Source organism: Ursus arctos, unplaced genomic scaffold (genome assembly GCF_023065955.2).
Source record: "Ursus arctos isolate Adak ecotype North America unplaced genomic scaffold, UrsArc2.0 scaffold_1, whole genome shotgun sequence".
In the NCBI taxonomy this organism is placed as follows: Eukaryota; Metazoa; Chordata; class Mammalia; order Carnivora; family Ursidae; genus Ursus; species Ursus arctos.
The window spans coordinates 4,329,961-4,357,948 of NW_026622763.1; the positions used below are offsets into that span (position 1 = coordinate 4,329,961).

The following is a 27,988-nucleotide window of genomic DNA, read 5'->3' on the forward strand; positions in this document are numbered from 1 at the left end:
CTGCTTCTCAGTAAAATGCCTTTTTTGACAGCTCAATTCAAGGTTTGTTTTTGTTTTAATTTGGGAGTGTTTCAAGTCTAACTTAGTTCCATCATTTACTTCCTGACAGTTTGATAACCAGGGAGCAGTAACTCCCTTATCTATGGGCTGTTTAATGACGATATAGTACCGCCCTGGGAGCAATAGACTAAGGCCCTTTCCAGATGCCAAATTTTAAGACTTTCAGCTGGAAAAAACTTCACTATGTGAAATTTATTCTGATTATTTTAAGTCAGGATTTTGTCTTCTTATTTAGAAACAACAACAAAAATTGACGTCTGGCTTGCTGCCTCTTGTATTTCTGGCTGTAGGCCATATGATCATCTAATTTGCAGTTTTTCAGGCAGACAGAGGTTAGAAACAGGCAAATGTGGCCTCAACAGCAGATTAGTATGTCAAGACTGTGACAGGAATTGTGAAGACTGCTACGGAGATTGTTTTTTTAAAAAAGTTACCTCCTGTTCTACAAAGCATAGCTGTCTGTTCCTTTCACTGTTGTCCTTCACCACGTTCTCTTGGGGAGCTTAGGTCCAAGAGACACCAATCAGATACTCAGTTTCCTCAGTTTTAGTTGTCTACAGGTAATTATGCTAAAAGTCTGTAGTAGTAGATCTTATTATGCTTGAGTACATTATGCATTCTAGAGCAGAAGGTTTTTGCTGGAAAGCTTCACTGTCAGATATGATTTGCATTTTTTACTACTTTTCTTTGCTCCTTGAGGACAAACATGTTAAGGATTCCTTTGTGCATAAACAGAATAGCAAAACACAAAACAGTCTATCTGTGGGCCTGAGTCTGTGTTCTAAACAAGACCGGCATTGCTTTAAAAGAGGGCATGCCTTTGCTGCAGCGTCTATACAGTTTGTGTTCGGAATGGTGAGGGGTGTGGGAGCAGGGCAGAAACAAACTTAGTGCAACGCCATCTGTAATTAAAAACAAAAATGCCAAGTCCTCAAATCAAATTAAATAGCAAGTATTGGAAATTAAAGTTATTCACACCTAAAATTCTTTTAAAAAGTTTTATACTGGTCTTTTTGAGACCCTTGCCCTCCTAGTGCTGAGGAAGGTGTGTAGTGGGCCTCCTGTCCTGTGGGTAATTGCACTGAAGTTATCTCTAGCTTGGGAATACAGGGGTTCAAGACAGAGATGGACTCCTGATACCAAAGCCTGGGTGCTGGTTGCCCTTCTCGGTACATGAGGAGGCTGGCACCGAGCCTGGAACACCTCCCGGGGGCATGGGCGGGCATGGCCATGACCAGTGGGTCGGCTTGATTTACGCGGCTCTGAGTAGCCCCTTACTGGCTGCTTTCAAAGGCTGCGGCCGGGTCCCATGAGGCAATGCGAGGCTTGGGCGCTTGGGGAGAAGGGCCGTGGGCAACTGAATGTCGGGTGCTAAGGCGGGCGAGGGCCGGGCGGCAGGGCAGGGCACCCCAGCAGGACCGCGGCGCGAACAATGCTGCCCGCCCGGGCCCGCAAGAAATCTCCCGGCGCGCTCCGCGTTCGTTCGCAGAGGCCGGGCGGCCCGGCGTGCACTGCGCCGTCCGACAGTGCAGGTGGCTGAGCCGGCGGAACGTGGCGCCCAGATATGAGGCGTGCCGGCCGGCGCCTCCGGATCTACTCCGCGCCTCCCCTTTTATTCCAACTGCCTGGGGACTCGGCCACACGAATGGAAAGCAGCCCTCTAAATTCAACCCCGTAGAGTCGGCGCCAGCCAATAAAGTGCGCAGGCTTAGGCCACGTGACAGTAGCGGGGCGGTGCTCTGGCGGCTCCGGGATCTCTATGGTTTTCGCGGCTCGCTAGAGGGCGTGTGGTCCACTGGAGGACTCCCTACATTCTTCCTCCATTACCTCACTGCCTCCGGTGGCTGCTGGGATACTGGAGGACTCGGGTCCCGGCTCGACTCAGTCCTCCAGCTGCCCGGGGAATACCTCTAGCAGTTCTTCCCTGCCGCCACCGCCGCCCCGCCGCTTCCTCCTCCGCCCGCCCGCCGGCCTTCTTCGCCCCGCCCCGTCCGCGCCGCGCGTCCGGCCCGCCCGCGGGCCCGCTTCTCTCGGGAGCCCCCACCCAGGCGCATGGCTCCATGAAGCAGGAGGAGAAGGCAGAGCGCGAGAGGTCCCGTCCACCCCAGCTGCGTCTGGGCCAGGAGAAAAGGTGGGAAACTCGGGCTGCGCCGCGCCCTCCTCCTCCTCCTTCCCCGCCGGGTCCGGCCTCCCTTGGGCTGCTGTCGCCGTGTCCGCCGGGCCTCCTCACCCCAGGGCGAGCGGAGGGGGTCCGGGACGGGGTCTCTGGGGTCAGCGGCAAGGGTCCCGGAGCAGCGTGGGGGAGGGGCTGCCGGGTGGCGGGGGGAAGAAGGCGGGCGGGGCCTGCGGGCCGCGTGTCCCCGCCGAGGGCTGGGGGGTCGGGAGGCATTGCTGGGGGGGGGGGGGCGGTAGGCGGACGCCCCTGCCCTGGGCCGCGAGGTGAGGTCAGGCGAGGCCAGGCGAGGCTCCAGCTCCTTTCTGCACTCCCTCCAGGAAACAGTCTCGGGTCTATGTAAAGTTTGGTGGTCTCCGGCGCCGCCTGGCGGCCCCCACCCACTGTCCCGCCGCCCCCTCCCCCGCTTGGCGTCTGGATTCCACCCCCGCGGCTCGGCCCTCGCTGCCCTACCCGTCGCTCTGGCGTCTCCCCAACTCCCCCCAGCGCCCTGTACTCTCCTTCCCCACCCCCTTTTTTCTTACCTTTCACCTTTCTCTGTGCCTGCTTTGCCCCTCCCTGCTCCGGCCTCTCCTTCCCCACTCTATCTCGTCCTTTTCTTGCCTAACTCTTTTCACGCGCACGCTTTTTCTCCTCTTCCTCTTCTCTTTTTTCCCAGCCCCACCCTCACTCTCAGCTTCCTTATCCACCCATAACCCCATTTCCATTACCTCTCCACCTTAAACTCTTTGGGTTTTATGCCTCTCTCTCCTTCCCAGGCTGTGGGTTTTGCCCTTCATTCCTTGTCCTCCTCCCTTCCCTGTCCTGATCTGAACTCCTCACTTTGCCACACTCCCTACCCTTATCCCTCTGGGCCTATCCTCTTTCACTGCCCTCTCCTTGGATAGTGTGGGTGGGGCTTGGAGTCTCCTGTTTACATCTTTGGGAATAGCTTAATTCTCTACTACTGGGGGGTGGGGAGAATTGTTGAAGAGATTATGAAGAAATTTATGCAAAACTAATAGTAAGGATGGATGACTCTTACCAACAATTATCATCTCTACCTGGGGTGACAAGATGGCCTGTCCTCAGGACCCTGGCATGCTGTCCAGTAATTCTTCAACACCATGTTTACAGAGCATTTGGGAATATGCTTGTATTTTGAAACCAGCGGAGAGCCTTGAAATGGTATATCTTGGCCTGAGAGCAAGTTTTGATCTAAATTAGTGGTGGAGGAAGTTTTAATGTGTGTCTCATGTTCAGGTTCAATAAAACCTTTGATCCTCAGTGTCCTCCCTTCTTGGTGATGACGCCAAGGATGAGGTGATTCAGTGCATGGGACTGCCATTGCTACCTTATATTTAGATTTTGAAATGTTTTGAAGTAGGGAGAGCCTGTTCCTAGCTGTTGTTTTCTTTGTTTGTTTGTTTGTTTTTCTAGAAATTGCTCAATGGAGTTGTAATTTTTCAAAAACCATATCTCACCTCTGGACTGCCTTGATTTTGTTCATTCACTGCACCTGCATTTCTGTCTTAGGTACAGGAAGAAGGAATGGAATTGGAAGAAAGAAAGTTCATTTCAGAGACAAAATAACTCCCCTCCTCTCTTATAGCTGTTCCCCTGGCAATACAAACTATCTGCTTTCAGTGAGTATTACCTTGGACATATTTAGAATGTTTAGAATTTGTTGCTGTTATTGTTTTTAGCCCTGTGCTAGGACACTAGGATATAGGTTTACTTTTTCACTTGTATTTTTCTGCTTCCTTGAGAAGGTTGTAATATTGATGAAGTCCCTTCTACTTGCTTTCTTAAAGTAATTTAGATACATAAAGCCAAGTTTATTTTCCATAATCAGTTAGAGTGACCTAGATAGTGATGTAGTATTACACTTACCCTTTATGTTTTTAGTACAGAGGGTCTGGCTCCCGCCCTTTCCCAAATTACTCATTTTAAAGACAATCAAAGATCAAAACTCTGAGGTTAATGCAGTTCCTGATCAAGGTCAATTATTGGGTCTCTTCCTTATGGTTATAATCTTCAGAGATTTTTGGGACATTTTGCCCTAAATCTGCTATGGTGATACTATTTTCTGGAAGAATTTTTATTACAGCTGTGTCCCCTTGACTTTATTAATTGTGGTATTCTAATACTTGTAAGATAGTGTTTTTCACAATGCTTCACATCTTATTGGAACCTCACAATCCCTCTGTGAAGGAGACGGGACAAATATTTTCATTTTACAAATGAAAGAACTAAGACCCAGAAAGATCTGGCACTTTGCCATAGATCACATAGAAAAGGGAGGGGAATCTAAAAACAAAACTTTTGACTCTTGTGTTTTTCTTAAAGCTAAGTTGAAATGAGAATATATAGTTCTGTGCATTTTCGTAAATCTGTAAATTTCTAAAGCAGTTATATAGGTAGATCTGTATTTTGCGGGGATCACTTCTCAGCCTAAGATCGAGTGTATTTTGCAGGGAAATTTCTCAAACAGCGAGTGTTTGGATATGTGTATGTGTGTATATTCAGGTTTTAAAAACATAAAAGTGATTATTTGAAATGATTACCAGAATGTTTGTGGGTTTTTTATCTATTTCTTGGAATAGTTACATAAGTAGGCCAGAATTACAGTTCAGGTGCCATTTCCCTATTCATAAAACATAATTATTAAATTGAATTTCAGTTCAACTCTCTAGCACGAAGGAAACAATAACCCATTCCCTTCTGTATAAAGCTTGATTTGAACAGGCATCTGGACACTACGTAATAACAAGATAAAAGCAGAGATTCCTTTTTTCTTTGCATCTTTCCTGCCTCCCAGATCTATCTGTTAGAAGGTCATGCTCCCTGATAAGTTGTTTTGAAGCTTACCTTCAAAAGGTGAATCTAGATTTTGTTTTTTCATCTCCAGGTTTTTCTAGATATTTAAATCTGGTTATTGTTTGAAATTTAACTACTTTGACACAGAGATTCCATTAGTACTCGATATATATCAAGATTTCTACAATAATAGCATATTTAGCAAGTTTCATCTCTTTTTAGTGTATGTCTGTAAGCTTAAGAGAGGACTGCAGTAGAATAGAAGTGTGGACAACTCAGACAGCCCAAGATTCATTCTTTATATTTTCTGGCATCTCACAGTGAACAGAACAGTGGGTGATTTATTAGAAGCCATTGTTCTGCAAAGAGGAAAAGCATCAAGGTCATTAGAGTAATAATTTCATGTTAATAATATGATCTTTCAGACTATAAGGTAGTTCTTAATAGAATTTTATTATGAGGGCATTTATTTCTCTAGAAATTGTAAGAATTTTAAGCTATGTTATTTTTATAATGTACCCTACCATAGTGGTAGTATTAATAATAGCAGAGACTTTAATAAATAGTAGTTATGTGCCAAAGAATGCTAGATGCTTTTCACGTCTTACTTATTGAATGGTCACAAATAATCCTCTGTGGTATTGGGAGCCTAAGTCCACAAAGATGTGACAACCTGCCTGAGTTTGCGTAGCTGGTACATGATAAGCCAGAGTTCGAATTTGAGCCCAGACTATAGTCCCAGAGCTTAAGCTATGTTCTCTGATATGGGAGCTCCTCTGTGAAGATGTCAGTGAACTTGAGGAGTGTGAAAGGGACCCTCAGCAAGGGAGGAAGGCTGTCCTGTCCAGTTAGCCAGATCCATCAGGGTGTCTTCACATCTCCCCTCAATAATGGTCTCTACACCCTTTGTAAACATCAGCAGTTCATGAGATACCATTTGTATTAACTCCTGAAATAATAAATTACTTTCCAGGCAAATAATATTCCAATGGGTAGCTCTGAAAGCACCCCATCATTCAAAAAAAGAAGAAAAAAAAAACCTTCTCAACTACAGTTTAGAAGCTGGGTATGGCCTGTCAAAGGAAAGCCTTGAGCCAATCTAAAGTTAAATACCACCAGGGCTAAATCCACGACTGACCAGTGACTAGTGTGTTTTAGCAAAGAAAGCAGCTTACAAGCATAAATCAAACCAAGAAGTTAATTTAAGGGATATTGTATCTAATTTTTAGACTGAATTGGCCACACTGGCTATCCATTTAGCTATGAATTTAACCATTCCTTGGTTTGTGCTGAATAGAGTTGACATTGTCAATAAGAACACATACTTGTAATTCAGTTGCCTTCAGCTTCCAACACACTCCACAGTCAGCACCTTACAGTAGAACCAAAGATCAGAAGATTAGTTTATGCCATAAGCATTCTTTTTATAAAAGTGAAATTACTAGATCTGTAGATCAGATTGTTGGTATGTATACTATATGCAGGGCACTATGTTAGGTGTTGTGAAAGAAAAGACGAATGCCACCCAGCCTCTAAGACGAAAGGTAAAGCGTTCAGCGCTGTCTGGGATTGAGATGGCATGGTACGCCACCCTGCGCAGAGCAGCACAGCACTGCTCAGCTTCCCCACAGAGGGAGGAGGAGTTGCCATCTTTTGTTGTAGACCCTAATGAAGGTCAAGACCCCTTGACTGTTGTGTGTCAGGTAAAGGGTGTGGTGACTTTTTCAACAGTAAACATGCTTTACGATACATGACACATGTTAGGTTAGGAGGTCTTGAAGGAAGAGGTAGAGCTGTGATTCCTGTTACTTCTCCAGCTTTTGTGGAAGTACAGGTATTGTCTCCATCTGGTGGAAATCCAGTTTTAACTTGTTCATTCTCATTGATTGGTCTAAAGTAGATAGGCAGTAGGAAAATGAGATCCATGCTGCTGGCTTTTAAAGTGGCCCTCGAGAGGTACCTGGGTGGCTCAGTGGGTTAAGTGTCTGACTCTTGATTTTGGCTTAGGTCTTGATCTCGGAGTCCTGGGATGGAGCCCCACATCAGGCTCCGTGCTGAGCATGGAGTCAGCTTCTCCCTCTCCCTCTGTTCCTCTCCCTGCGTGTGTGTGTGCTCGCTTTCTCTCAAATAAATAAAATCATTTAAAAAAACGGCCCCTGGGGCACCTGGGTGGCTCAGTTGGTTAAGCACCTGCCTTCTGCCCAGGTCATGATCCTGGGGTCCTGGGATTGAACCCTGCATTGGGCTCCCTGCTTAGTAGGTAGCCTGCTTTTCCCTCTCCCTGCCGCTCCCCCTGCTTGTGTGCTCTCTCTCTGTCAAATAAATAAAATCTTAAAAAAAAAAAAAATGGCCCTTGAGTTTAGCTTTGAAAGAGTTAACCAGCTGAAGGCTTGGAAGGGTCTCAGTGTGATACATGTGTTTATAAAAGTGGTTGATGAGTTCAGCGCTGTCTCTGGAATTGAGGTGACATGGTAAGCCACTGGAGCCCAGAGCAGCAGAGTGCTGCTTAGCTTCCCCACAGAGGAAGGAGGAGTTTTTATACCCGATTCCAATTATTTCAGATGAACGGAGTTCATAGTATCCATTCAGGAACTCCTATATCAAAGTACCATTATTGGTAGTTTTCATGAGGTTTGGGGGAAAGGTGAGAACAAATGCACACACAATTTTAGAAAAGGTGGAGTATGTCATTAGGAGTATTTGTTTTTAGCTGGTTAGTCTGTTGAATTAAAATGCTCTTCTGAGGTCTCAGGCTGTACTCTCAGAAGCCCAGCTGTTGGAGAAACCAGTGTCTCTCTGGTCACTGGAGGGCAGTCCTGGGAGCTGAGTCAGGGACTGCTTAGCTGTGGTGAGATGGCCCACTTGGCTGGAGTAGGATTAAAAGAGTCTCAAAGAGAAAGTTGTTTTTGTTATTGTTGTTTTAAGATTTTATTTATTTATTTGTCAGAGGGAGAGAAAGCGCACAAGCAAGGGGAGCAGCAGGCAGAGGGAAAAGCAGGCTCCCTGCTGAGCAAGGGGCCTGATGCTGGACTGGATCCCAGGGTCCTGGGATCATGACCTGAGCCGAAGGCAGATGGTTAGCCAACTGAGCCACCCAGGCATCCCTCAAAGAGAAAAATTTGATCAAATTGGTAGATGGGGTTGATATTCTAAGTAAGTATTTACTCCCAGCACTCTGTTTTCCTTCACATTCTTCACCTGTAAGTCACTTATTATTTGCCTTATGCCAACAGATAAGTAAAATATTGGCCCCCTTAAAAACATGTCTTCATAATAATTCAGTAGGAGGGGAGATTGAGTACGTAGGCTATAGTTGAAATAAGATTGGTCATATGTTAAAAATTATTAAAACTGGTTCTTGGGTCCATTATACTATTTAACTTTATGTTTGAAATTTTTGTAGATTTTAATTTAGGGAACAAATTTTTGAAGAAATACCTTATAATTTTGATGCAAGAAGTCTCTAACTCCGCCTTTGGTCACTAATTGAGAACATTGATTGAATTGTTTGCATAGTGGCCTCCAGAGAAATGCTTGGGCCTAAGGAGCCACAAGGTTTGGGTTGGTTCTGTTGATTTCAGATTGTAGTTTAGGAGGGTGTGGGGAAACATGGACGGCACTGGAGGAGATAATGCTAAGTGAAATAAGTCAAGCAGAGAAAGACAATTATCATATGATTTCTCTCATCTATGGAACATAAGAACTAGGATGATCGGTAGGGGAAGAAAGGGATAAAGAAAGGGGGGGTAATCAGAAGGGGGAATGAAACATGAGAGACTATGGACTATGAGAAACAAACTGAGGGCCTCAGAGGGGAGGGGGGTGGGGGAATGGGATAGGCTGGTGATGGGTAGTAAGGAGGGCACGTATTGCATGGTGCACTGGATGTTATACGCAACTAATGAATCATCGAGCCTTACATCGGAAACCGGGGATGTACTGTATGGTGACTAACATAACATAATAAAAAATAAAAAAAAATAAAGTTCTCAGCAAAAAAAAAAAAAGGAGGGTGTGGGGAATTGTTAAATGTAATCACTTGGTATCTGTTGTGATCATGCCCCACTGCAGATCGGTGCTTGCATGTGGTGCATAGGCAGAATCTTCACCTGCCTTGGCATGGTTTGAAAATCCTTTCTGTTGCTCTGTTGTGGGGTGTTTGACCAGCCAGGTAGCTGATGACACCTGCTAAGGATCACCTGAGTTGCCATCTCATGACATTAACTCTTCCTTCAGGTGTTCTTTGGTATAATGAGAGTGAGGAAACATTTCTTTTTTTAACTGTTGTGTTTCATCCCTTCTCTTTGCTGCTTCGAACTTTGGGGCTTTCTGGAGACCCTGTTAAAACTCCAGCTCTCCAGAGATAGTCCTGCTGCTTCATTCAACATGTGTCTTAAGTCCCCTCCCACAGTTATGCACAAGGTAGAAAGTCAAGAGGCCAGTGACATCCACTGCAGACTAAATGACAGTGGCAGGGACACTGATAATTTTCAGGGTCATGGCTTGAGATGTTGGCTTTGGGCATAGGTTGCTTTTTAAGGCCATTTTATTTATTTATTTTTATTCGCTATTTTTTTATTTCTAATTTTTTTAGTAATCTCTAGACCCAGCATAGGGCTTGAACTCATGACCCTGAGATCAAGAGTTCCATGCTCTTCCAACTGAGCCAGTCAGTGCCCCTCCTGTTCCATTTTTGTTGGCAAGATTCTGTGAACTAGTAGGTTAGTTTTTAGTATGTCCTTGAATGTAATTTTTTTTTTATCATGCCCTTAGGAAATGACTGAATCCAGTGGATATTATTGGTAGGCCTCATTCTTCTCTGTGACTTGGTGGAAGGACCCAGGCTTGAAGTCTGACAGACTGTGATCCAAATCCTAACTCTGCCACTTAGTGGCAGTCTGATTTTGGGCAAGTTATCTTATTAAGCCCAAGGTTTCTCCTCTGTAAAATGATAGTAACATCACCTGCCTTGCCGAGTGGTTTTAAGGATTCAGTGTAATGTTTAAAGCACACCTGTTCAGAGCAAACACTGATCTAAGTGTTAAGTGCCTAGCAGAGTCCTGGCCCTCTGGGATATCCATTCCAATGGGGCAGTTGAACAAGAACCCAAGTGATATGAGCAGCTAAATGCAGTGCCACCTACTACGTATCAGGCACTGTCTCAAACACTTGATGCATATTAAACTAATTTAATTCTCCTAAAACCCCATGAGGCAAGTGGGAAGTACTAGTGTTATTCCCATGCTGAGGAAACTGAGACATGAAGAGTTTGATCCCAGAGGAATCAGAATTTGAACAGGCCATTTGGCTCCGGAGGCAGCATTTTTAACCTCCCTCTTTCAACAGTCTAAACAATAAAGACAATGACATCCACACTCAGAAATAAACGTGTCATGGGGGGTTTTATCGTATAAGTACCTAAGGCTTTCTCAAAAAGAAGCCTGTGTCAAGCCAGACATTGAAGTGTACAACTATTAACCCTAAACTACAAGGAACTTTCATCTCAGTAAGAATTGCCCTAAATACAAAAATGTGTATTTTGTTATGGATCAGCATATATCAAGAACATAAGTAGGGGCGCCTGGGTGGCTCGGTTAAACGTCTGCCTTCAGCTCAGGTCATGATCACGGGGTCCTGGGATCCAGCCCTACATTGGGCTCCCTGCTCAGCAGAGAGCCTCCTTCTCCCTCTCCCACTCCCCCCGCGTGTGTGATGCCTCTGTCTCTCTCTCTCTCCCCCCACCTTCTCTGTCAAATCTTAAAAAAAAAAAGAAAAAGAAAACCATAAATAATACTTGTGAAATTTTTGTATCTCATTCAGCCTAAAGTGATAACTTGTGTAGAAATAATGGCTTTGCAAATGGGAATGTAAATATCTAATTTGATTTAAATGTAGAATTTACAACCAAAATACTGTATTATAGAGCAGTGCATAAAAAGGTAAATTATGTTTTTTTAAAAAAAGGCAGTTATGTGTTATATGTCCAAATCACAGGGAGATTTAAGTATGCTTTCCTTAAGTCAGCAGAATTTTACAAACTTTGGTATTATTGACATTGAAATAACTATTTTCCTGATTCTGTTGAATCAGAGAAAGGATCTTGGTTGTTGTTATAACTGTCCATTTTTACCTCAGGGTGTTTAAGAAAAAAAATTCAGTAAAAAAAATTCCTTCCTTCCATTCACATCATCAGATGGGACGTTCTGGTTTCCTGGCCCATCCTCTGCCACATGTCGTTAAGCTGAGTGGCTTTGCATGCCTCTGCCTCGCTGTGACAGGGCAGAAATGGCTACCTCACAAAAGGCCTGTGAAGCTTGGGTCATTTATGTGATAAAGGTTCCTACTAGGTTGTAGCTTTTTTTTGAATTGGGGTTTTGAAATGATAGAGAGATGTGTAGAAATTGGAGTTGCGAGTTCAGAAAACCAAAGAAAATGAGCAAGGCATTGGAGAATGAGAGCTGTGAGGACAGAAAAGTGGGAGCCTTGTGTTGGAAGGTGTGCTCTTTTCAGAATGGCAGCTAACTGCTTTTCGTATTCACTCAGGTCTAGGGCTGAAATCACACAGATTTAGGTTAGTGATGAGTAAAATGCTGAAAGGGTGTGGTTAACGAGGAAAAGCATGAAGTTTCCTCTGGGGCTCTTTAAAAATAGGGTGGTCTAATTTGGAGGCCCTGAAAGGTAGAGAATGCAATGACGAAGAGTCTGACAGGTCCAGTGCGTCTTGCAATGTCCTCATGCATCTCCACAATGGCTGCCACCCACCCTTCCTTCTGCCGTAGGGAGTCCTGGGCAAGAGGGGCTGCTTGTGGCCAGCCTCTGTCTGGGATGATCAGAAGGCTTTATGGAAAAGGAAAAACAGCTCTTCTTTAGAAAAAGGTTAGGAGTGCCCAGGCTGGAGCTCAGGGTCTCTTCCAGTCAGGCTGGTCTGCAGCCTTTTGTGACCTGGATAAGAAAGAGAATTTGATGACTCTCCACGTAGACTCTTTCTTTTTGATTTTTATTTTCTCCTTTTAACTAACCTTTTGAATTGATGCTTAACTGTTCTGTTTTTGCTCAGGGTTCTGCAGCATTCCAGTCCTCGAGCACTGAATCAGGATGGGAAAAAGACGTTGTGTTCCTCCACTTGAGCCCAAGTTGGCAGCAGGCTGTTGTGGGGTCAAGAAGCCCAAGTTATCTGGAAGTGGAACGCACAGTCACGGGAACCAGTCCACAACTGTCCCCGGCTCTAGTTCAGGACCTCTTCAAAACCACCAGCATGTGGATGGCAGCAGTGGTCGGGAGAATGTGTCGGACTTAACTCTGGGACCTGGAAATTCTCCCATTACACGAATGAATCCCGCATCGGGAGCGCTGAGCCCTCTTCCCCGGCCCAATGGAACTGCTAACACCGCCAAGAATCTGGTGGTGACTGCAGAGATGTGCTGCTACTGCTTTGACGTCCTCTACTGTCACCTCTATGGCTTCCCACAGCCACGACTTCCTAGATTCACCAATGACCCCTAGTGAGTAAATTAGTCAGGTGCAGGGGACAGTAAGAAAGGCATGATGACATCTTTCTTGGGTTATTCTCTTGAGGGAGTCTGACACTTAAAGAATCTTTAGCATCATTCGGGCAGAGAGTAATGGGGATAGGATGATGAGAAATGTCCAGACAATACCTAGAACAATATCTGGATTCAGTAACAGAAGAAGTCTAGGTTGGAGGCGGTCTGGGCTTGTTTTTAAGGTAATGTTGTAGAAATTAGGATTTTCTTCTTGGTTCTTCTTTTGGTAGGTTTATATTGTGGCGGATAGGTGATTTAAGCTCTTGAGTGGTGAGGCCGCACATCATACCATTGTGGACCCAGGTGTTGAAGTCCAAGTGAATTGGAAGTGTCTGAGGGCCAGGCTGGAGAGTAGGAGCGCATTTAGTGGGAGCCGTGATGCTGTTAATAAGGGCCCCCTCACTTTGTTAATCAGTAATCCCGTGGTAATCCCACGTGGCTGCTCGCACCCCACCAAACACGTCAGAATCTGCTTTACTGCTTTTAGTTCAAGACTCTGATTTGTCCCAAACTCTCTCAAGGTGCCAAGGACTTAAACAAGGAGTACGTATAAAGTGAAGTAATCCATGCAGTGTTTTCTTTTTCCTCAGAATTGGAAGCAGCTCTTGAGCTGGCCTGTGTTTTTCTTTTCTCTTCTTTTTTCTTTCCTTTTCTTTTTTTTTTCTTTCTTTCTTTCCTTCCTCCCTCCCTCCCTCCCTCCCTCCCCCCCTCCTCCCCTCCTCCTTCCCTGCCTGCCTTCCTTCCTTCCCCCTTTCTTCCTTCCTGCTGGCTTTTTTTCCCCTTTCTTTTCTTAATTTAAATTTTATTATTTTTTATTTTTTTAATAATAATTTTTTATTATGTTAGTCACCATACAGTACATCCCTAGTTTTTGATGTAAAGTTCCACGATTCATTAGTTGCGTATAACGCCCAGTGCGCCATGCAATACGTGCCCTCCTTACTACCCATCACCAGCCTATCCCATTCCCCCACCCTTAATTTAAATTTTAGATAGTTAACATACAGTGCAATGTTGGTTTCTGGAATAGAATTCAGTGATTTCATCACTTACATACAACCCCGGTGCTCATCATAACAAGTGCCCTCCTTTTTTTTTTTAATTTATTTACTTATTGTAGAGAGAGCATGCGAGCAGGGGGAGAGGGAGAGGGAGAAGGAGAATCTCAAGCAAACTCCCCACTGAGCACAAAGTCTGACTCAGGGCTCAGTCTCACAACCCTGAGATCATGACCTGAGCCAAAACCAAGAGTCCAGTGCTTAGCCAGCTGAGCCACCCAGGTGCCCCACAAGTGTCCTCCTTAATACCCATCACCCATGGGGCTCCTGGGTGGCTCAGTCTGTTAAGTGTTTGCCTTTGGCTTGGGTCATGATCCCAGAGTCCTGGGATCAAGCCCTGCGTCGGGCTTCCTGCTCAGTGGGGAGCCAGCTTCTCCCTCTCCCTCTGCCACTCTCCCTGTTTATGCTCACTTTTTCTCTCTAATAAAAAAATAAATAAATAAATCTCTATCACCCATTTAACCCATTCTCCCACCCACCTCACTCCATCAACCTTTAGTTCTCTATCGTTAAGAGTCTCTTAAAGCTTGTTCCCTCTCTCCTTTTTTCTTTTCCCCCTTCCACACTTTTTCTTAAATTCCATATATGACTGAAATCATAATGGTATTTGTCTTTTTCTGACTTATTTCACTTAGCATAATACACTGTAGCTCCACCCACCTTGTTACAAATGGCAAGATTTCACTGTGCATAATATATACCACATCTTCTTTATCCATTCATTAGTCAGTGGACATTGGGCTCTCTCCATAGTTTGGCTATTGTTGATAAATTTTTTTTTTTTTTTGAGATTTTATTTTTAAGTAATCTCCATATGGAACTTGGGGCTGGAGCTCACAACCCTGAGATCACGTTCCACTGACCCATCCAGACAGGCACCCCTGAACCGGCTTTAAAAGAGCACTGAAGAGATGCTTTTAGGTCATTCATTGAACTAAGATCATTCATTCTTCAACTGTTAATGCCATATTGGAGCAATGTGTAGCCTCACTGGTCAGGGAGTGAAGAGGATATGAAAAAAAGTCTTCACTTATGGGAGACTTACCAAGTTGGCAGATCGCACACACAAAACTAAATAATGTGTGTGGGACCCTGTCTGGGCCGAAGTAGAGGGGAAGTTACCCCTGTGTGATTGTGTTAGAGGAGAAACCATGTAGAGAAATGTGCTAACTTTTTAGGGAAGTATTGCCATCGGATACCATGGTGAGAAAATCCCTGGCTGAACAGGTAGAGGTTCTAAGGCTTGATCCTAATGGGATCAAGTGTGTCCCCTGTAAGAAAGGGATGTGGATTTGGAAGAGTGGGTGGTGGCTGCAGTGTTACAGGGAATGTGCTGTCGTATTCAGGGGCTTATATTTCCATTCTGCCGCCTGGAATTCTTGAGGGGTTTTGGGACAGTAACTTTGGTGCTGTTCAGGTGTTTACTGGAAGGAAAAGATAGGCGGCAGATTGCTTTATAACACTGATCAAAGTAGACAGCTTTAGAAATTTAAGTTACTTTTTAGAAGTATTTTGCTCAACCTAAGAAATAAAGGCATAGGAGTATAGAGGAAATACCAGGATGAAGGAACAGCTCTGTAACCTGTTTATAAAAAAATTCTGTTATCACCAGTCTGACGTAGCCTAACGATGCATGGCTTTAGCCTAGAAGTAGAAAGTGGCAACTTCTAATAACAAGCTTTCTTGTGGAGACATTGTTTTTCTTTTCCCGAACATTTATGAGCAGGACGAGGGACAGAGATAATTACAGGAACAATGGGGGGTTGCAGGGAATGGGGAGAGGTACGCAGGCCCAGTGTCGTCATGAAGGATGTAACTGGGGAACGTGGACACTCCTAAAAATAAAGAAAAGGAGAAAGACTTGGAAAATTAGAAGAAGTTGAGTGCTGGGCAGAGGGGAAGGAAAGTAGCACAAACATGTCACAGTGAATTAAAAAGGATCACAGGAAGGGCTGCACAGAGCTCTGTTCTTCACACTGTCTTATTGCCCTCTCCTCTCTCTCCATCCAGAGACTGCACAATTCCCAAAAAGGCAGAGTCCTTCAGATAGCCACAATTCAGAAAACAGTCCTTTTGGGGAATATCAGAAATGAATGGGGCAAAAGCAAAGGTTTTGTTCTTATGCATGATTAATTTGGGGCTGGAGAATGTTTTTTGTTTTGCTTTTGTAGTCCGCTCTTTGTGACTTGGAAGACAGGGCGGGACAAGCGGCTTCGTGGCTGCATTGGGACCTTCTCAGCCATGAATCTTCATTCAGGACTCAGGGAATACACGTTAACCAGGTAATGACACCAGACATAAGCTCTGTAGATAAATTGACTAGAATTGAAACAACTGCCTGACTTTATTTCTTCTAAGTGGTAAAGTTTGAGTGTTCTCTTGTTGGTAATCAGGGAGTATGGGGGCTTGAATCTGGTGAGTCACTTACCAGTTCAAGTATAGACAGTTAATAGCATCAAGTTATTTTTAGCATATTAGTACTGATGGATAATCAATATCCGCTGCATAGCTCAGGATTCATAAATATTCGGGCACATAATGTTGGCTCCCAGCTCCAGAGCAGCCTCACTTATGTTTTCTGTCCCCCTCCAGTGCACTTAAGGACAGCCGATTTCCCCCCCTGACCCGAGAGGAGCTGCCTAAACTTTTCTGCTCTGTCTCCCTCCTTACTAACTTTGAGGATGCCAGTGATTACCTGGACTGGGAGGTGAGAACAGCCGCATTTGGAACTCTGCATCTCTCGTTGCATTTGGGTTCGGGTTAGTACATGGTAATGTATCTCCTTCATTGAGAGAGGGTATAAGAATGTGAAAGCTGAGTTTGGAAGCAATTGGGGGCCACATAGGTGACAGGAAAGGTGCTGTGATCTTAGAAGTAGGAAGAAATGTGAAGTCTTTCTTCTTTTCCTGTGTCTTCCCAGTCCACTTTTGTTCCATCTAATAGGATGTGATACTGGGGATAAAGAGAGCATTCCAGATCCCTCTTGGTAAGCCCTTGAGTAAAAGCTGTTGTGAGGAGTCATGAGCCTAGATCAAAACCCTGTGGTATGTTTAATGGAGTAGATTAAAGGTGGGATATTTAAGATTTTTGGATGAGCTAGTGACAATTTATTTCTACCATCCTCATACTCGGAGAGGTGGCTACTTGTAGGCTCACTGCTTCCCTCAAGCTGAAGTTACTCTGACTTCTATACCTGAGGCAAAGAGTTGGTCATGAAAAAGCAGCAGGTTCTCCTTTTCTCAGACTTGGATCGAGCTGGTCAGGGGGCAGTGTCAAGTAAATGTGGGTGCCTGAAGTTCCAGTAGAGTAAGTAAATGCTCTTTATTTGGTTATTTCTCCTGTAGGTAGGGGTCCATGGGATTCGAATTGAATTCATCAATGAAAAAGGCGTCAAACGTACGGCCACGTATTTACCTGAGGTTGCTAAGGAACAAGGTGAGTTTGACAAATGGAGTTTCAGTGAAGGATACTATTCACAGTGTCACCATTTAAAGGCAGGAAAGTGACGTGTATTGTCTTTCAGCCCAACTTCAACGAAGACCGAGTGCCTTTCTTCCTCTTAGTGTCTATCAAAGTCTTATAGATGAGAAATAAACTCCAAAAAAAATGCAGGAGCTGGAGAAGAAAAGGGGTAAAGACTTCCCATACTCACCCCTGTGTTTCACTTCCTCTCAGTGAAAAGTTTTATTCCTTGGCCCCCAAAACTAGTGGTAATTGTAGCAAAATTCCAGCAATCACCTGGACCATATTGTGGAGTCCATTGTAAAGGGAAGTTGCCCATATCGGTGGGTTTTGAACTTTTGATCATTAATTATTAAATAGTGTTATAGTTGGAAAAAGGCAAAACATAATCTTCTGGGTTTTTTGGTTTTTTTGTTTTTTTTAAGAACTCAGTAGGTAATAAGTTCTTATAATGGGACAATAAAGGTAGGAGGTGGGTTGGGTAGGTTTTCTCTTTAAAAGAATATTTGGAAGGATGCCTTTCAGTGTTGCTTGTATGTTCTGTGATATGTAACCCAGTTTTCTTTTTCTCTCTTCTCTTCATCCCTCCCACCCTCCCTCCCTTCTTTCTTGTCTGTTTTTGAAAATAACATGTAAAACACACAGTATTTATTGGGTGTGAACCTGGAATAAAGAGAAATACCCAGTTCAATGTGTCAATGAACTAATTATGTGGAGAGTGCTTGCCTTATTGGGTTCCATCATGGTTGTGTTGAAACTTTCTCAAAAGCAGTGTGGATGTGGCATAAAAAGGAAGCCTTTTAGCCACTTTGAGGCCATAAGTCTAACATTTTTGTACAGGAAGGGATACCATAAATATTTCCTAATAGTGAGATGTGGCGATAACAGATAATGAGATTACTTGTGCCATTTGAAAATTGGTTGGCAAAATTTTAAAATTGGGGGTAATTTAGGGGTTTCTCTTTGGTTTTCAGTTTTTATGTGTTTGGTTTTATCTGTTAAAAATGTGCAGGAGCAACACAGCGATATATGTGAACAACTTTCCTGTCCTTCATGAAGGATTGGCTTCCTTCCTGCTATCAGTTCTCTGTAATAGAGAACAGGACTCCTAGAAATCATCAGTAAAGGAAGGCCACACAAAGGAATACGGGCTGCAGAATTTGAGTTCTCTCCTCTCACAGAACAGCCTTGGTTGCCAGCACTAGGCCAGCAGGCCAGTCTTAGGTTGAGACATGTTTGGTCCCAGATAATTATACTGGGATCACATCTGACAGGAAAGACACAGGAGCAGAGGGCCTGGGGAGAGCCGTTATGGTGTATGCCGGGTTATCATCTCATGTCTTTGATTCTACTTGGATGTCAGTGAGGCAGACGGGGCTCTAGGGATGTGGGGCCAGTGTCCAGGGCTCCCTTTGACCCTAGCAGACCTGGCTGCTTCTCTTTTCTTGCCGTGTGGGAACATACCCTATTCTTGTGTCATCGTGCACTGATCTCAGTGTGCCTCTCTTCTCCTCAGACTGGGATCAGATCCAGACAATAGACTCCTTGCTCAGGAAAGGTGGCTTTAAGGCTCCAATTACCAGTGAATTCAGAAAAACGATCAAACTTACCAGGTAACCCACTGTCTCATTTTCCTTGTCATTTTAATTTAGCTCGGGTTGGATGGAGGATACTTTTGATGGAAAGGGCTAGAAAAAATTTTCTCTGCTAATGTCCCTAAACTAAAGAGGTATGGGTCAGGTTTAAGCTGGGAGGAAGCAGTGGCAGCAAAGACAAAGACTTCCCAGCGTCCTGGGCATCTCTGCAGCTGAGTCGATGGCAGAGCCGGAGCAGAGTTTAGGCCACGATCAGGTGGTGGATGTCTTCACCAGACCCACTGCTTGGGAGGCTTAAGGGAGCAGACTGAGGTCAGGAATGAAGGCTGTCAGCGCAGAGGTCCAGGGTCGCTTGAAGTCACATGCAGTCAGGTGGCAGGGGATACAGGTGTCATGTTAATAGAATAGTGAGACAGTGCTTTTCACAGAGTTACAAGGAAACTCCCCTCTCGTTGGGGGAGTCTGCCTTGTGTAGTAGAATGCACACGGACTTGGAGTCTGAATCCCAGCTCCACCACTGCCTAACTATGGGACCTGGCCCAGTTACTTACTCTGCCTCTCTGAGGGGGAGGGGGACTTTTCCTGTATGTAAGAAGTGAATGATAATGCCTTGGGGTTGTTTTAGAGTGTGGTAAGGTAACGTATGAAGATTTCTAGCCCAGGGCCAGGCAATAATTATAGGTGGTCAGTAGATGTCAGTTCTCTTGCCATCCCTACTGAAATCGGAAACACTGAGAGGTTTAGCTTCTGTGGGCTTCTGTGGGCCTCTGTTGGCCCTCTCATCTGTAAAATACTGAATAATCATATACTAACCTCACAGGTCTATTTGGAAGATAACCCAGTGTTTTTGAAATGCTTTGGATTCCAAAAAAAAGAAAAAAAAACTTCAAATACAAAGCATTATTATTATTATTATTATTATAATTTATTTGAACAGCCATTTCCCTGTCAAAATTCAGGAATAATCACCTTGCAGTGGAGGAGTGATTACAGTGGGAAAGAGATGGCTCTGGGTAAGGATTGTCACACCCAGCTCCTGTGGTCTGTAGTAGGCTCCATAGGTTTGTAACACCCCATGCTTCGCATCCTGACTCATGGCTCTTTCCAGAGCAAAGCCAAAGTGCTATGAATTCTGTTCTGATGACCCTGTGATATGATATGGCATATTCATCTGGGAATTGAGACCCGTCCTATATAGCCTCAGGATCCTTTAACCTGCTTCATCAGAATTTGACCCAGAATTAGGTATCTGTGCCCCTTTTAGTTATAAATAACTTGTTTGTTGCTTTTCTGCAAATTGAGGTTGCATTTCTGTCAAATTTATCACATTTTATGCAGTAGATATGCAGTTTGCACTGGGCATTGGTATAGCCATCTTCCAGTCTGCCACCCGTGTGATTTGACCTTGACATTCTTCATCCAGACCCCAGTAGCAGATTGCTTAAGAGCAGCCTGATAGTGTTTAAAGGTGGGATGTGCAGAAAATACATTCTCAGGGGTGAATTGTGATTGTGCTTTTTCATCTTGTTCATTTGTAATAACAACATTGTTTTCTCGTGCTGTCTTTCATTTTCTGTAAGTAAGATTGCTCTTGGTCTTCCATTTTATTCTTTCAAAATGTGGAATAAGCTTTTGGTTTTCTCTGCTGAGTGACTTTACAGAACGAAGAGTTTGAGGTTCCTAATACCCTTTCCTGTTTCCTTATACAGGTACCGAAGTGAGAAGGTGACAATCAGTTATGCAGAGTATATTGCTTCTCGACAGCACTGTTTCCAGAATGGCACTCTTCATGCCCCGCCCCTCTACAATCATTACTCCTGACACACGGCTGCATGACCAGTCCCACCCCCCTGTGGCCACCAATGGCTATGACATCATTGGAGCAGATGCCTCCTCTTCCTGGTCCAGTTACTTCTATTACTGCACCATTTTATGATGCTAGCTTCCGTTGCCAAGTCTGCCTCCAGCTGACTGAGGGGGGGGCGGGGTTATACTGAATGAAACAGAACTTGAGGGGCCCAAGCCTTATCTCAGCCTTTCCTCAATATGGGGTTCCGTTGGATTGGGGCTCCTCCATGACTAGTGAGAATTACCGTGTGGGTTCAGAAGACCCTTGGCATGCAGGTGTTGCTGCTGATTTGCTGCCTCTGTGTTGGCCACACAGTGGAAGCCGGAATTGATGGTCCATGAAGGCTTACCCCACACACACCCCTACAGCCTCCCCAGATCAAGTAGGTGTATTCCCCTGGCAGTCTGGGCAACGGAGACCAACAAGAAACATTTTTAGGTTGTTTTAAATTCCTTTTTTAAACTTCCAGTTTATTGCGTACCAAGAGTTGATCACAACCTCCATGCTTCATAAGGACGCCATGTTAGGGGTGAACGTGGGCACCATGAGTCCTCTGAGGCTCCTGGACAGAGACCCACATCAAGATCGGAAGCCCTTTGGATGGCGTTGCAGATCTCATTGCTCAATTAGCCTCGAAGGTTTTAATTCTCATCCCACTCTCAGTTGGATTTTCTGGCACTCTTCCTGCATTGAGTCTCCTGGTATTGAACAGAGCTCTGTGGTGTAGCCTGCTGAGGACTGGACTGGGATGCCCATGGGAGGTCCCGAAATCATCGCTGCACGAAGTGAAAAAGGAGAGACCTCTTCCTTACCACCTGGCTACCTCACTCCTCTACTGGTAGCAGTGCCTATAGCTGGATCTAGGTTCTCAGAAGGCATAAGTGTTCCAACAAGCACTTGGGTTGGGCTTTAGAAGGACACATTGTCATGGGAGAAAATCCAGGGTCTCCAAGCTGTTTTTCTTTTCAGGCAGACATCCCGAGGGACCTTTAAGCAGAGGAGTTCCTTTGTCTAGCTTGCCTGGAGAAGTGGGAAGACTGTTGCTGTTTCAGTCCTTTCCAGGACTTTAGAACAAAGCTGTGTAATTAAACAAGATGAATCTTTATCTTGCCTAACATGCTGGGAATCTTCACCCCACCGTGGCAAAGTTCCAAATAGCTCATTTTATTCTAGGTCATTCAGACTTTGATGTGGCATATTTCCCTTCCCCATTGTTGCTGATTCCAAATAGCTGTCAGCAAGTTTCTCCTCCCTCTTGCCTATTTTTCCCTCATTTGGTGGCAGAGTTCATAGAAGCTGGGGACTTGGAAGATGCTCTGGAAACATTGTCACAGAGGCACTGCTGAAAGGATTCACAGGAAGAGGTGGCCAGTTGGAAGGACGGACCCGGAGGGTGATACACTGGTTTCCAACAACATGGTTAGAGAACTCTTGAAGTGGATTTGGTGTCAATCCGGTGAACACCATTGTTTTAATTTATTTTTTAAATTTTATGTGGTGATGGTGTGGCTTTCCAAAATGGGCAAATATCCAAATCAAAAGAAATTTTGAGTTTTCTTCTGCCAGGAATGGGGAAGGGGGAGCAGGGACATAATCCAAGAAACGACACACATGCCATTCTAGGCATTGCTGTCTCATTTCTTGGAAGAAATGGATGAGGGTGAGCAGATTTGCTTGGCACCGTCCTCTGCTGTTCATGAGGATACGGAATGTGCAAGGGAAGTGGGCTGATCTCAGGATGCCCAGGTCAGGCCGCGCCACCCTATCTTAACTCTTGTGCTGCGTTCTCGCATCCTGCCACTTTTCCCTTGTAAGGTTGATGAAAAAAAAGCTTTTGAAGATGAAGGGATTGTTTCATGATTTCCTGCTGCTGAGAATAATAAATGTCTTGTTAACAAACAAATGTGACGATAGTTACTCTTAGGTGCCATGGATTGATGTCGGGGTGGTCAGCTCCGGACTAAACCACCCGCCTCCAATTTGTACAACAGTATTGATACATAGGGCTACACTCACTACTGTTCAAGTGTTCTGTGTTAAAAGTTGAGTTTAATTTCTAAAGATTAAAAAAAGCAAAAAAATTGGTGCTAAACTTTCACCCCTGAGCACGCTCAGTGAGACTGGTCATGCAAGCATTTACTACAGTGCCATGCTCTTCAAGCCTATTTCGTCTTATAGAAATGTTGCCCTATTTGTCTTCCCCGATGTATAGTATGTTTTTTATTTTATTTTATTGAGGGTGGGGTAGGATACCTGCCATTTATGAAAATGAACAGAAAATTTAAAAACCCACGAAATGGGGAAAAAAAATCAGTGCACAAGAATTGGGCTGATTAAGCCCAGCACCACACTGAAGTGGGCTCAGTGGGTTTTGGAGTGAAGAAGCCTTACTCCCTGCACATTCCCTCATGCTCCCATACAAGTCCAGCAGTGGAGATGCTCAAGTCCCTCTGGCCTTGTCAGGGGGAGTCAGGAGTCGACCAAGGAAAAACTATTCGGCCCCATAAGGAATGCCACTGTCAGTGTCTGTCCTGAATGGGGCCTAGTCAGGAAGCAGTCTGGAAGTGTACAGTCATGGTCACCTCACGAAGATGTGTGGCAGGTGGCTCTCAGGAAAAATATTAAGTCTGGATCATCCACGTGGCAGCTTTGCATAGGGAGATGACGGCTCCGAACTGGAACTGAACTGCCTTCCACATGCTTGACCAAAGCCGTGATGAGGGTGGCCAGTACATGTGGTGTGAGTGGCAGGTCTAAAAAGAAGGGACTGTTTTCTGCTTGGTGTTGACTTTGTCCTTGGGCTGCTCAAGCTGAACAGTAGGTGACTGCTGTTAAGGAACCAGCCCATGTTGGCTGGTTCAGTTCGGAGTGCGTTTCATCCCTAGCTGTGAGTGCCTTTTGGTCTGGAAAGTTGGCTTGTCTCATAATACCCACAGCTAGGACATTCTCTCTGTAATTATGAATCGTCCTTGTTTTACGTTAACTAAAAGAGAATGTCTTTGATCACTAGAATTTGTCGGTGTTGGATTGTTTCCACTGTGAGGTTCTTAAACTTTTTCGCTTCATAATATTAAAGCAATTCATGTTAGAGACCCTTTCAACATGAAAGGTTTGTAGTTGAGACATTACGTATATTTTATTGTTTATAATAAAAATCATCTATACAGAAGTCCTGGGTGTTAATTTTAATATTTGCACAAGACCTGTTTTCCATGATACGTTAACACCTACACTTTCACTAACTGTTGATGCTATTTTCTATTGAGATTCTGGAGCCTAGGGAGTTATGTGTTTGTTTTGTTTATTTTCATTCTTACTTCCCTGAAGCAAGAGACTTTGTATGGCCTTCAGTGCAAAGACTTCAGACCAATTCTTTGTATTACACTTGGTTGCCTCTTGGCTATATAACTTCTGAGTGCAAATCATTGAACTCTTTAACGAAGTATTGTAGAGAATAAATCATAATGGGTAAAAATTGTCTTTGTCCTGCCTTTTTTTTTTTTTTTTTTTGAATAATGGTAACAACTTTTTTTTTTTTTTAGTTTATTTCCGTAATCTTTCCACCCAACAAGGGGCTTGAACTCACAACCCCAAGACCCGAGAGTCTGACACTCCTCCAGCTGAGCCAGCCAGGCGCCCCTCACAATCATTTTTTTTTTTTAAGCTCTTATCTATTTGGGAGAGCGTGCACGCGCACAAGTGGGGGAGGGGGGCAGGGAAGCAGGCTAGATCCCAGGACCTGGGGATCATGACCTGAACCGTAGGCAGGTGCTTTATCGACTGAGCCACCCGGGCGCCCCAATCCTTTTACTTTTGAAGACAGCCATCCAGATGGTGTTTTTAGTCAGCCTGTGTGTTTTGCATGGTGTTCATGATCCTCAACATATTTTTTTATTTGCACTTCTATGTTTTTGTGTGGTTCATAGCAATGCTACCGGCTTTTTAGAGCCGAATTTCGAGGTTCATATACTCTTTAAAATTTGGGTCTCTGTAAAGAAGGTTCATAGTTTTCATTAGATTTCCCTTAGAAACTGAACTTATCCAAAGAGCTAAAAGCAACTGGGCAGGGGGAAATGCTCAAATTTAAGATCTCATCTGGGGACTAATTAATCCAAGCAAAGACCCTGGGACATATTGGTGTGGTCTAACCTTAAAGGGAAACATTTTGGAGGGCCCTGAAAGGATGAGAAGTGTTTGAAGAAAAGGGCCCAGAATAATTTTTCAAACGTATAAATACACATGTGCTACGATTGTCAGCCTTAAGTTTAAATCTTTATTTGAAAGGATGTTAATTTTTTAAGATTTGATTTATTTGAGAGAGTGCGAGAGAGCACACAAGCAGGGGCAGAGGGAGAGGGAGAAGCAGACTCCTCTGCTGAGCAGGGAGCCCGACGCGGGGCTCAATCCCAGGACCCTAGGATCACAACCCGAGCCCAAGGCAGATGCTTAACCTACTGAACCACCCAGGTGCCCCCCCCCCTTTTTTAAAGATACCCAGTTCTGAGGCCCTTACACTTGGCAGAACTCCTAAGCCTATGGCTACAGTTATGCATGCTGTCGGGGTTAGATAATTTGGAAATCTACTACAAGCAACTGTTTAAACACAAATTGGTGATAACGCTGGGGTGTCTGAGAAGGATTCTCCGTGTATTTTGTTTTTCCTTTTAAGATTTATTTAAGAGGGAGCAGGGGGAAGGGGCAGAGGGAGAGAGGGTCACCCTGAGATATCACCTGAGCTGAAACCAAGAGTGAGACGCTTAACAGATGGAACCACCCAGGCAGCCCAGATTCTCTGTTTCTTAAAGAGAAATTTTGGTTCTAGAAATTAGTGTTCCATATCATAATACTGCCTGCAGTTAAACATCATGAAATTCCATATCATTGGGTTTTTTTTTGTTGTTGTTGTTGGCTGTGCGTGTGTGTGTGCTGGTGGTGGTGGTAAAATGTGTATGACCTAAACTTTGCCATTGTATTTAGCTTTTTAAAGATTTTATTTGAGAGAGAGCATGCACAGAGGGAGAGGGAGAAGCAGACTCTTCCCCTGAGCAGGAAGCCTAACGCAGGGCTCGACCCAGGACCCCAGGATCATGACTTGAGCAGAAGGCAGACACCTGACTGAGCCACCCAGGCGCCCCTAAAATGTGCCAATTTAATCATGTGAACTAAGCCACCTGGTCAGAGATCAGTGGGTCCAATTCTGGGGGTGGGGGAGGTGCTCTAAAGCTGCTTCCAGATCAGTCTAGGATTTGACCTTGGCTTGAATACCTGGCTTTGAGATAACTATTCAGTGAGCTGCTTGAAGGACTTGACTCTGAACCAATACCGTACAAAGAACCATAGCAGTGTCCTGAGGAACATACTGCAAGTGCTGTTCCTTCTGAGTCTGTTTTCCTCATTCTAAAATGAAACTCCGACAAGGATTCCAGGATCTCTTCCTGCTCCTTACTCTCTGATTCCGTGAGGTTCTGTATGCTAGAGCAAATGGAAAAAGGAAAAACAAGTGACCCCTCCAGTTTCAAGACTGTAACTTTTGCTGGGGGAACTGAACAGGAAAGAGGTCTCAAAGTCACCGTGAGCCACTCAAGATCCTGCTGCCAATCTGACCTCCCACCGACTATCCCCAGTATGGCCATTCTTTCTTTGATCGCACCCTGGTTCCTGACGAAAGAAGAAACCCAGGATGCTGATCCTGGAATCTTTAGGCTGGCAGGCTGCTAGGCCTGAGCTCAAATCTCGGTCCTGCTCTTTATGAGCCAGACAGCTAGTTACTACTCTGAGCCAAATGTTCTGCTTTGTGACAGGACTGTGAACCTCCAAGGTAGCCTGCTGGAAAGGCTTTGCCCAGATGCCAGCACACTGTTGCAATGGCTGGATGGCTGTGACTCTCTGAACTGTTGTCCAGTGCCAGATGTAGGTGGGGACAACTGGGCAAGTATCAAACGCTCTCAGAACCCTAAGCTACTCTGCACATGTGAAAGGAGGAAGCTTAACTATGCTCTTCAAGTCAGGACAGGCTTTCTGAAAGAGGTGGGTGCTGCAGGAAGCCCAGCTTGACCTCAAGAAGAGAGGGCTTTTCAGGTAGAATCTAACAGTGCCAGCACAGGGCTCACTGCCCTGTCACACTGCCACAGGCCAGACAGGCTTTAGAATCCAAGAGTGGGACTTCCAGGGCAGCCCCCTGGTTTTTGTACCTGGAAGTCAAGGGCTCTTTGCAGAATCACACAACCTCCTCCCACCCCCATACACCGCATTCCATTTCTAGAGATTGTATTAATAGCAAAAAGGAGAGGGTTACATGTTTATTCCTTTGACTTCCTTGGTAGCACTTACCAGCAGACTTCCTTCCAGCAGCGGGTGCCAAGATTTTTTTTTTTTTTAATTTATGAGAGAATAGCTTAAATTGGGAGATTCTATACATTAACTTTGAATGTACATTAACTTTGAAAATGGGAAACACCATACTATATTAGGGGCAGAACACTTGGGTCCAGGAAAGACATTAGTGATTCAGTCCACAAGAGATTCTTTGAGTACACCAAAAGGTAACAAAAGGTGTAAATTATTATTTGGATTGAAAAAATGATAAAGGGGCACCTGGATGGCTCAAGTCTGTTAAGCGCCTGTCTTTGGCTCGGATCCTGCTCAGCGGGGAATCTGCTTCTCCCTCTCCTTCTGCCCCTCTCCCACCTTAACTCATGTTCTGTCTCCTGCTCTGCTCTCTCTCTCAAACAAATAAATAAAAATCTTTTTAAAAACTAAAAAAAAAGAAAAAATGATATAGCAACATTAATATTTATTACAGCAAACATTTGTGTAAGTTCTGTATAATTACTGTTTTTCTTCATTTCCCGAGAATAATATAATGAAAATTACATTTCAGGAAACTGAAATATGAAATTACCTTAAAGAGTAAATATTCCTCATATGTACCTGATAATTTCATTCATGTTACTCCTCCCCCATCTCTGACTAAATGTTAAAGAGCAGTTTCAGTGCCAACCCCTGCTCCTCAGAACTCTTGTAACTCACCTACCCCCAACCAGAAGTGACTTTTTTTTGCTATGGATCCTTCCATAGCATTTTCCTTGACTTCTCTCTTTTCTCTTACCACTTTCCACTTTCTTTTATTATGAAAAATAAGTCCAGATCTTGCATCAACTACTTTTGGTGATCTCCTTGTAGGGACAGATTTATGACTGAGTCATCTTTTTAACTCCAGGGCTTTCCACTAAATGTTTATAATGGTTTCCTGAATGAAAATGTTATGGACAAACCACCTTGTGAAACATCATCCTGTGTATTATTTTTCTCCTTTCTTCTTCACCTGTTGATGTCTCTCCTATTGCAAGTGTGTAGAAGATACCAAGTGTTGGGTATCCAGCTAGTCCTTGGGCCTGCACATGGTAAGGTCCAGTAGGCATTAGGTGCTCTGTAAGGGCCTGTTGGAT

The 27,988-nt window shown here is 44.4% G+C and overlaps 1 protein-coding gene across 1 annotated transcript; it reads left to right on the plus strand.

The window, feature by feature from the left end:
- The first annotated feature begins 1,913 nt into the window (after positions 1 to 1,913).
- On the plus strand, positions 1,914 to 24,015 carry AMMECR1L (AMMECR1 like). Its single transcript, XM_026510225.4, has 8 exons — positions 1,914 to 2,191; positions 3,749 to 3,858; positions 12,090 to 12,534; positions 15,806 to 15,916; positions 16,227 to 16,341; positions 16,979 to 17,069; positions 18,613 to 18,709; positions 20,401 to 24,015. The coding sequence occupies exons 3-8, from the start codon at positions 12,128 to 12,130 to the stop codon at positions 20,510 to 20,512; spliced, it is 933 nt and encodes a 310-aa protein (XP_026366010.1). The 5' UTR covers positions 1,914 to 2,191; positions 3,749 to 3,858; positions 12,090 to 12,127; the 3' UTR covers positions 20,513 to 24,015.
- The last annotated feature ends 3,973 nt before the right edge of the window (positions 24,016 to 27,988 follow it).

Bases quoted from the DNA above. Each gene is read 5' to 3' on its own strand.
- AMMECR1L (XM_026510225.4), top strand. From the start codon at position 12,128: ATGGGAAAAAGACGTTGTGTTCCTCCACTTGAGCCCAAGTTGGCAGCA. The intron at 12,535-15,805 runs GTGAGTAAATTA...TTGCTTTTGTAG, and splicing joins AGATTCACCAATGACCCCTA to TCCGCTCTTTGTGACTTGGA. The intron at 16,342-16,978 runs GTGAGAACAGCC...TTTCTCCTGTAG, and splicing joins GTGATTACCTGGACTGGGAG to GTAGGGGTCCATGGGATTCG.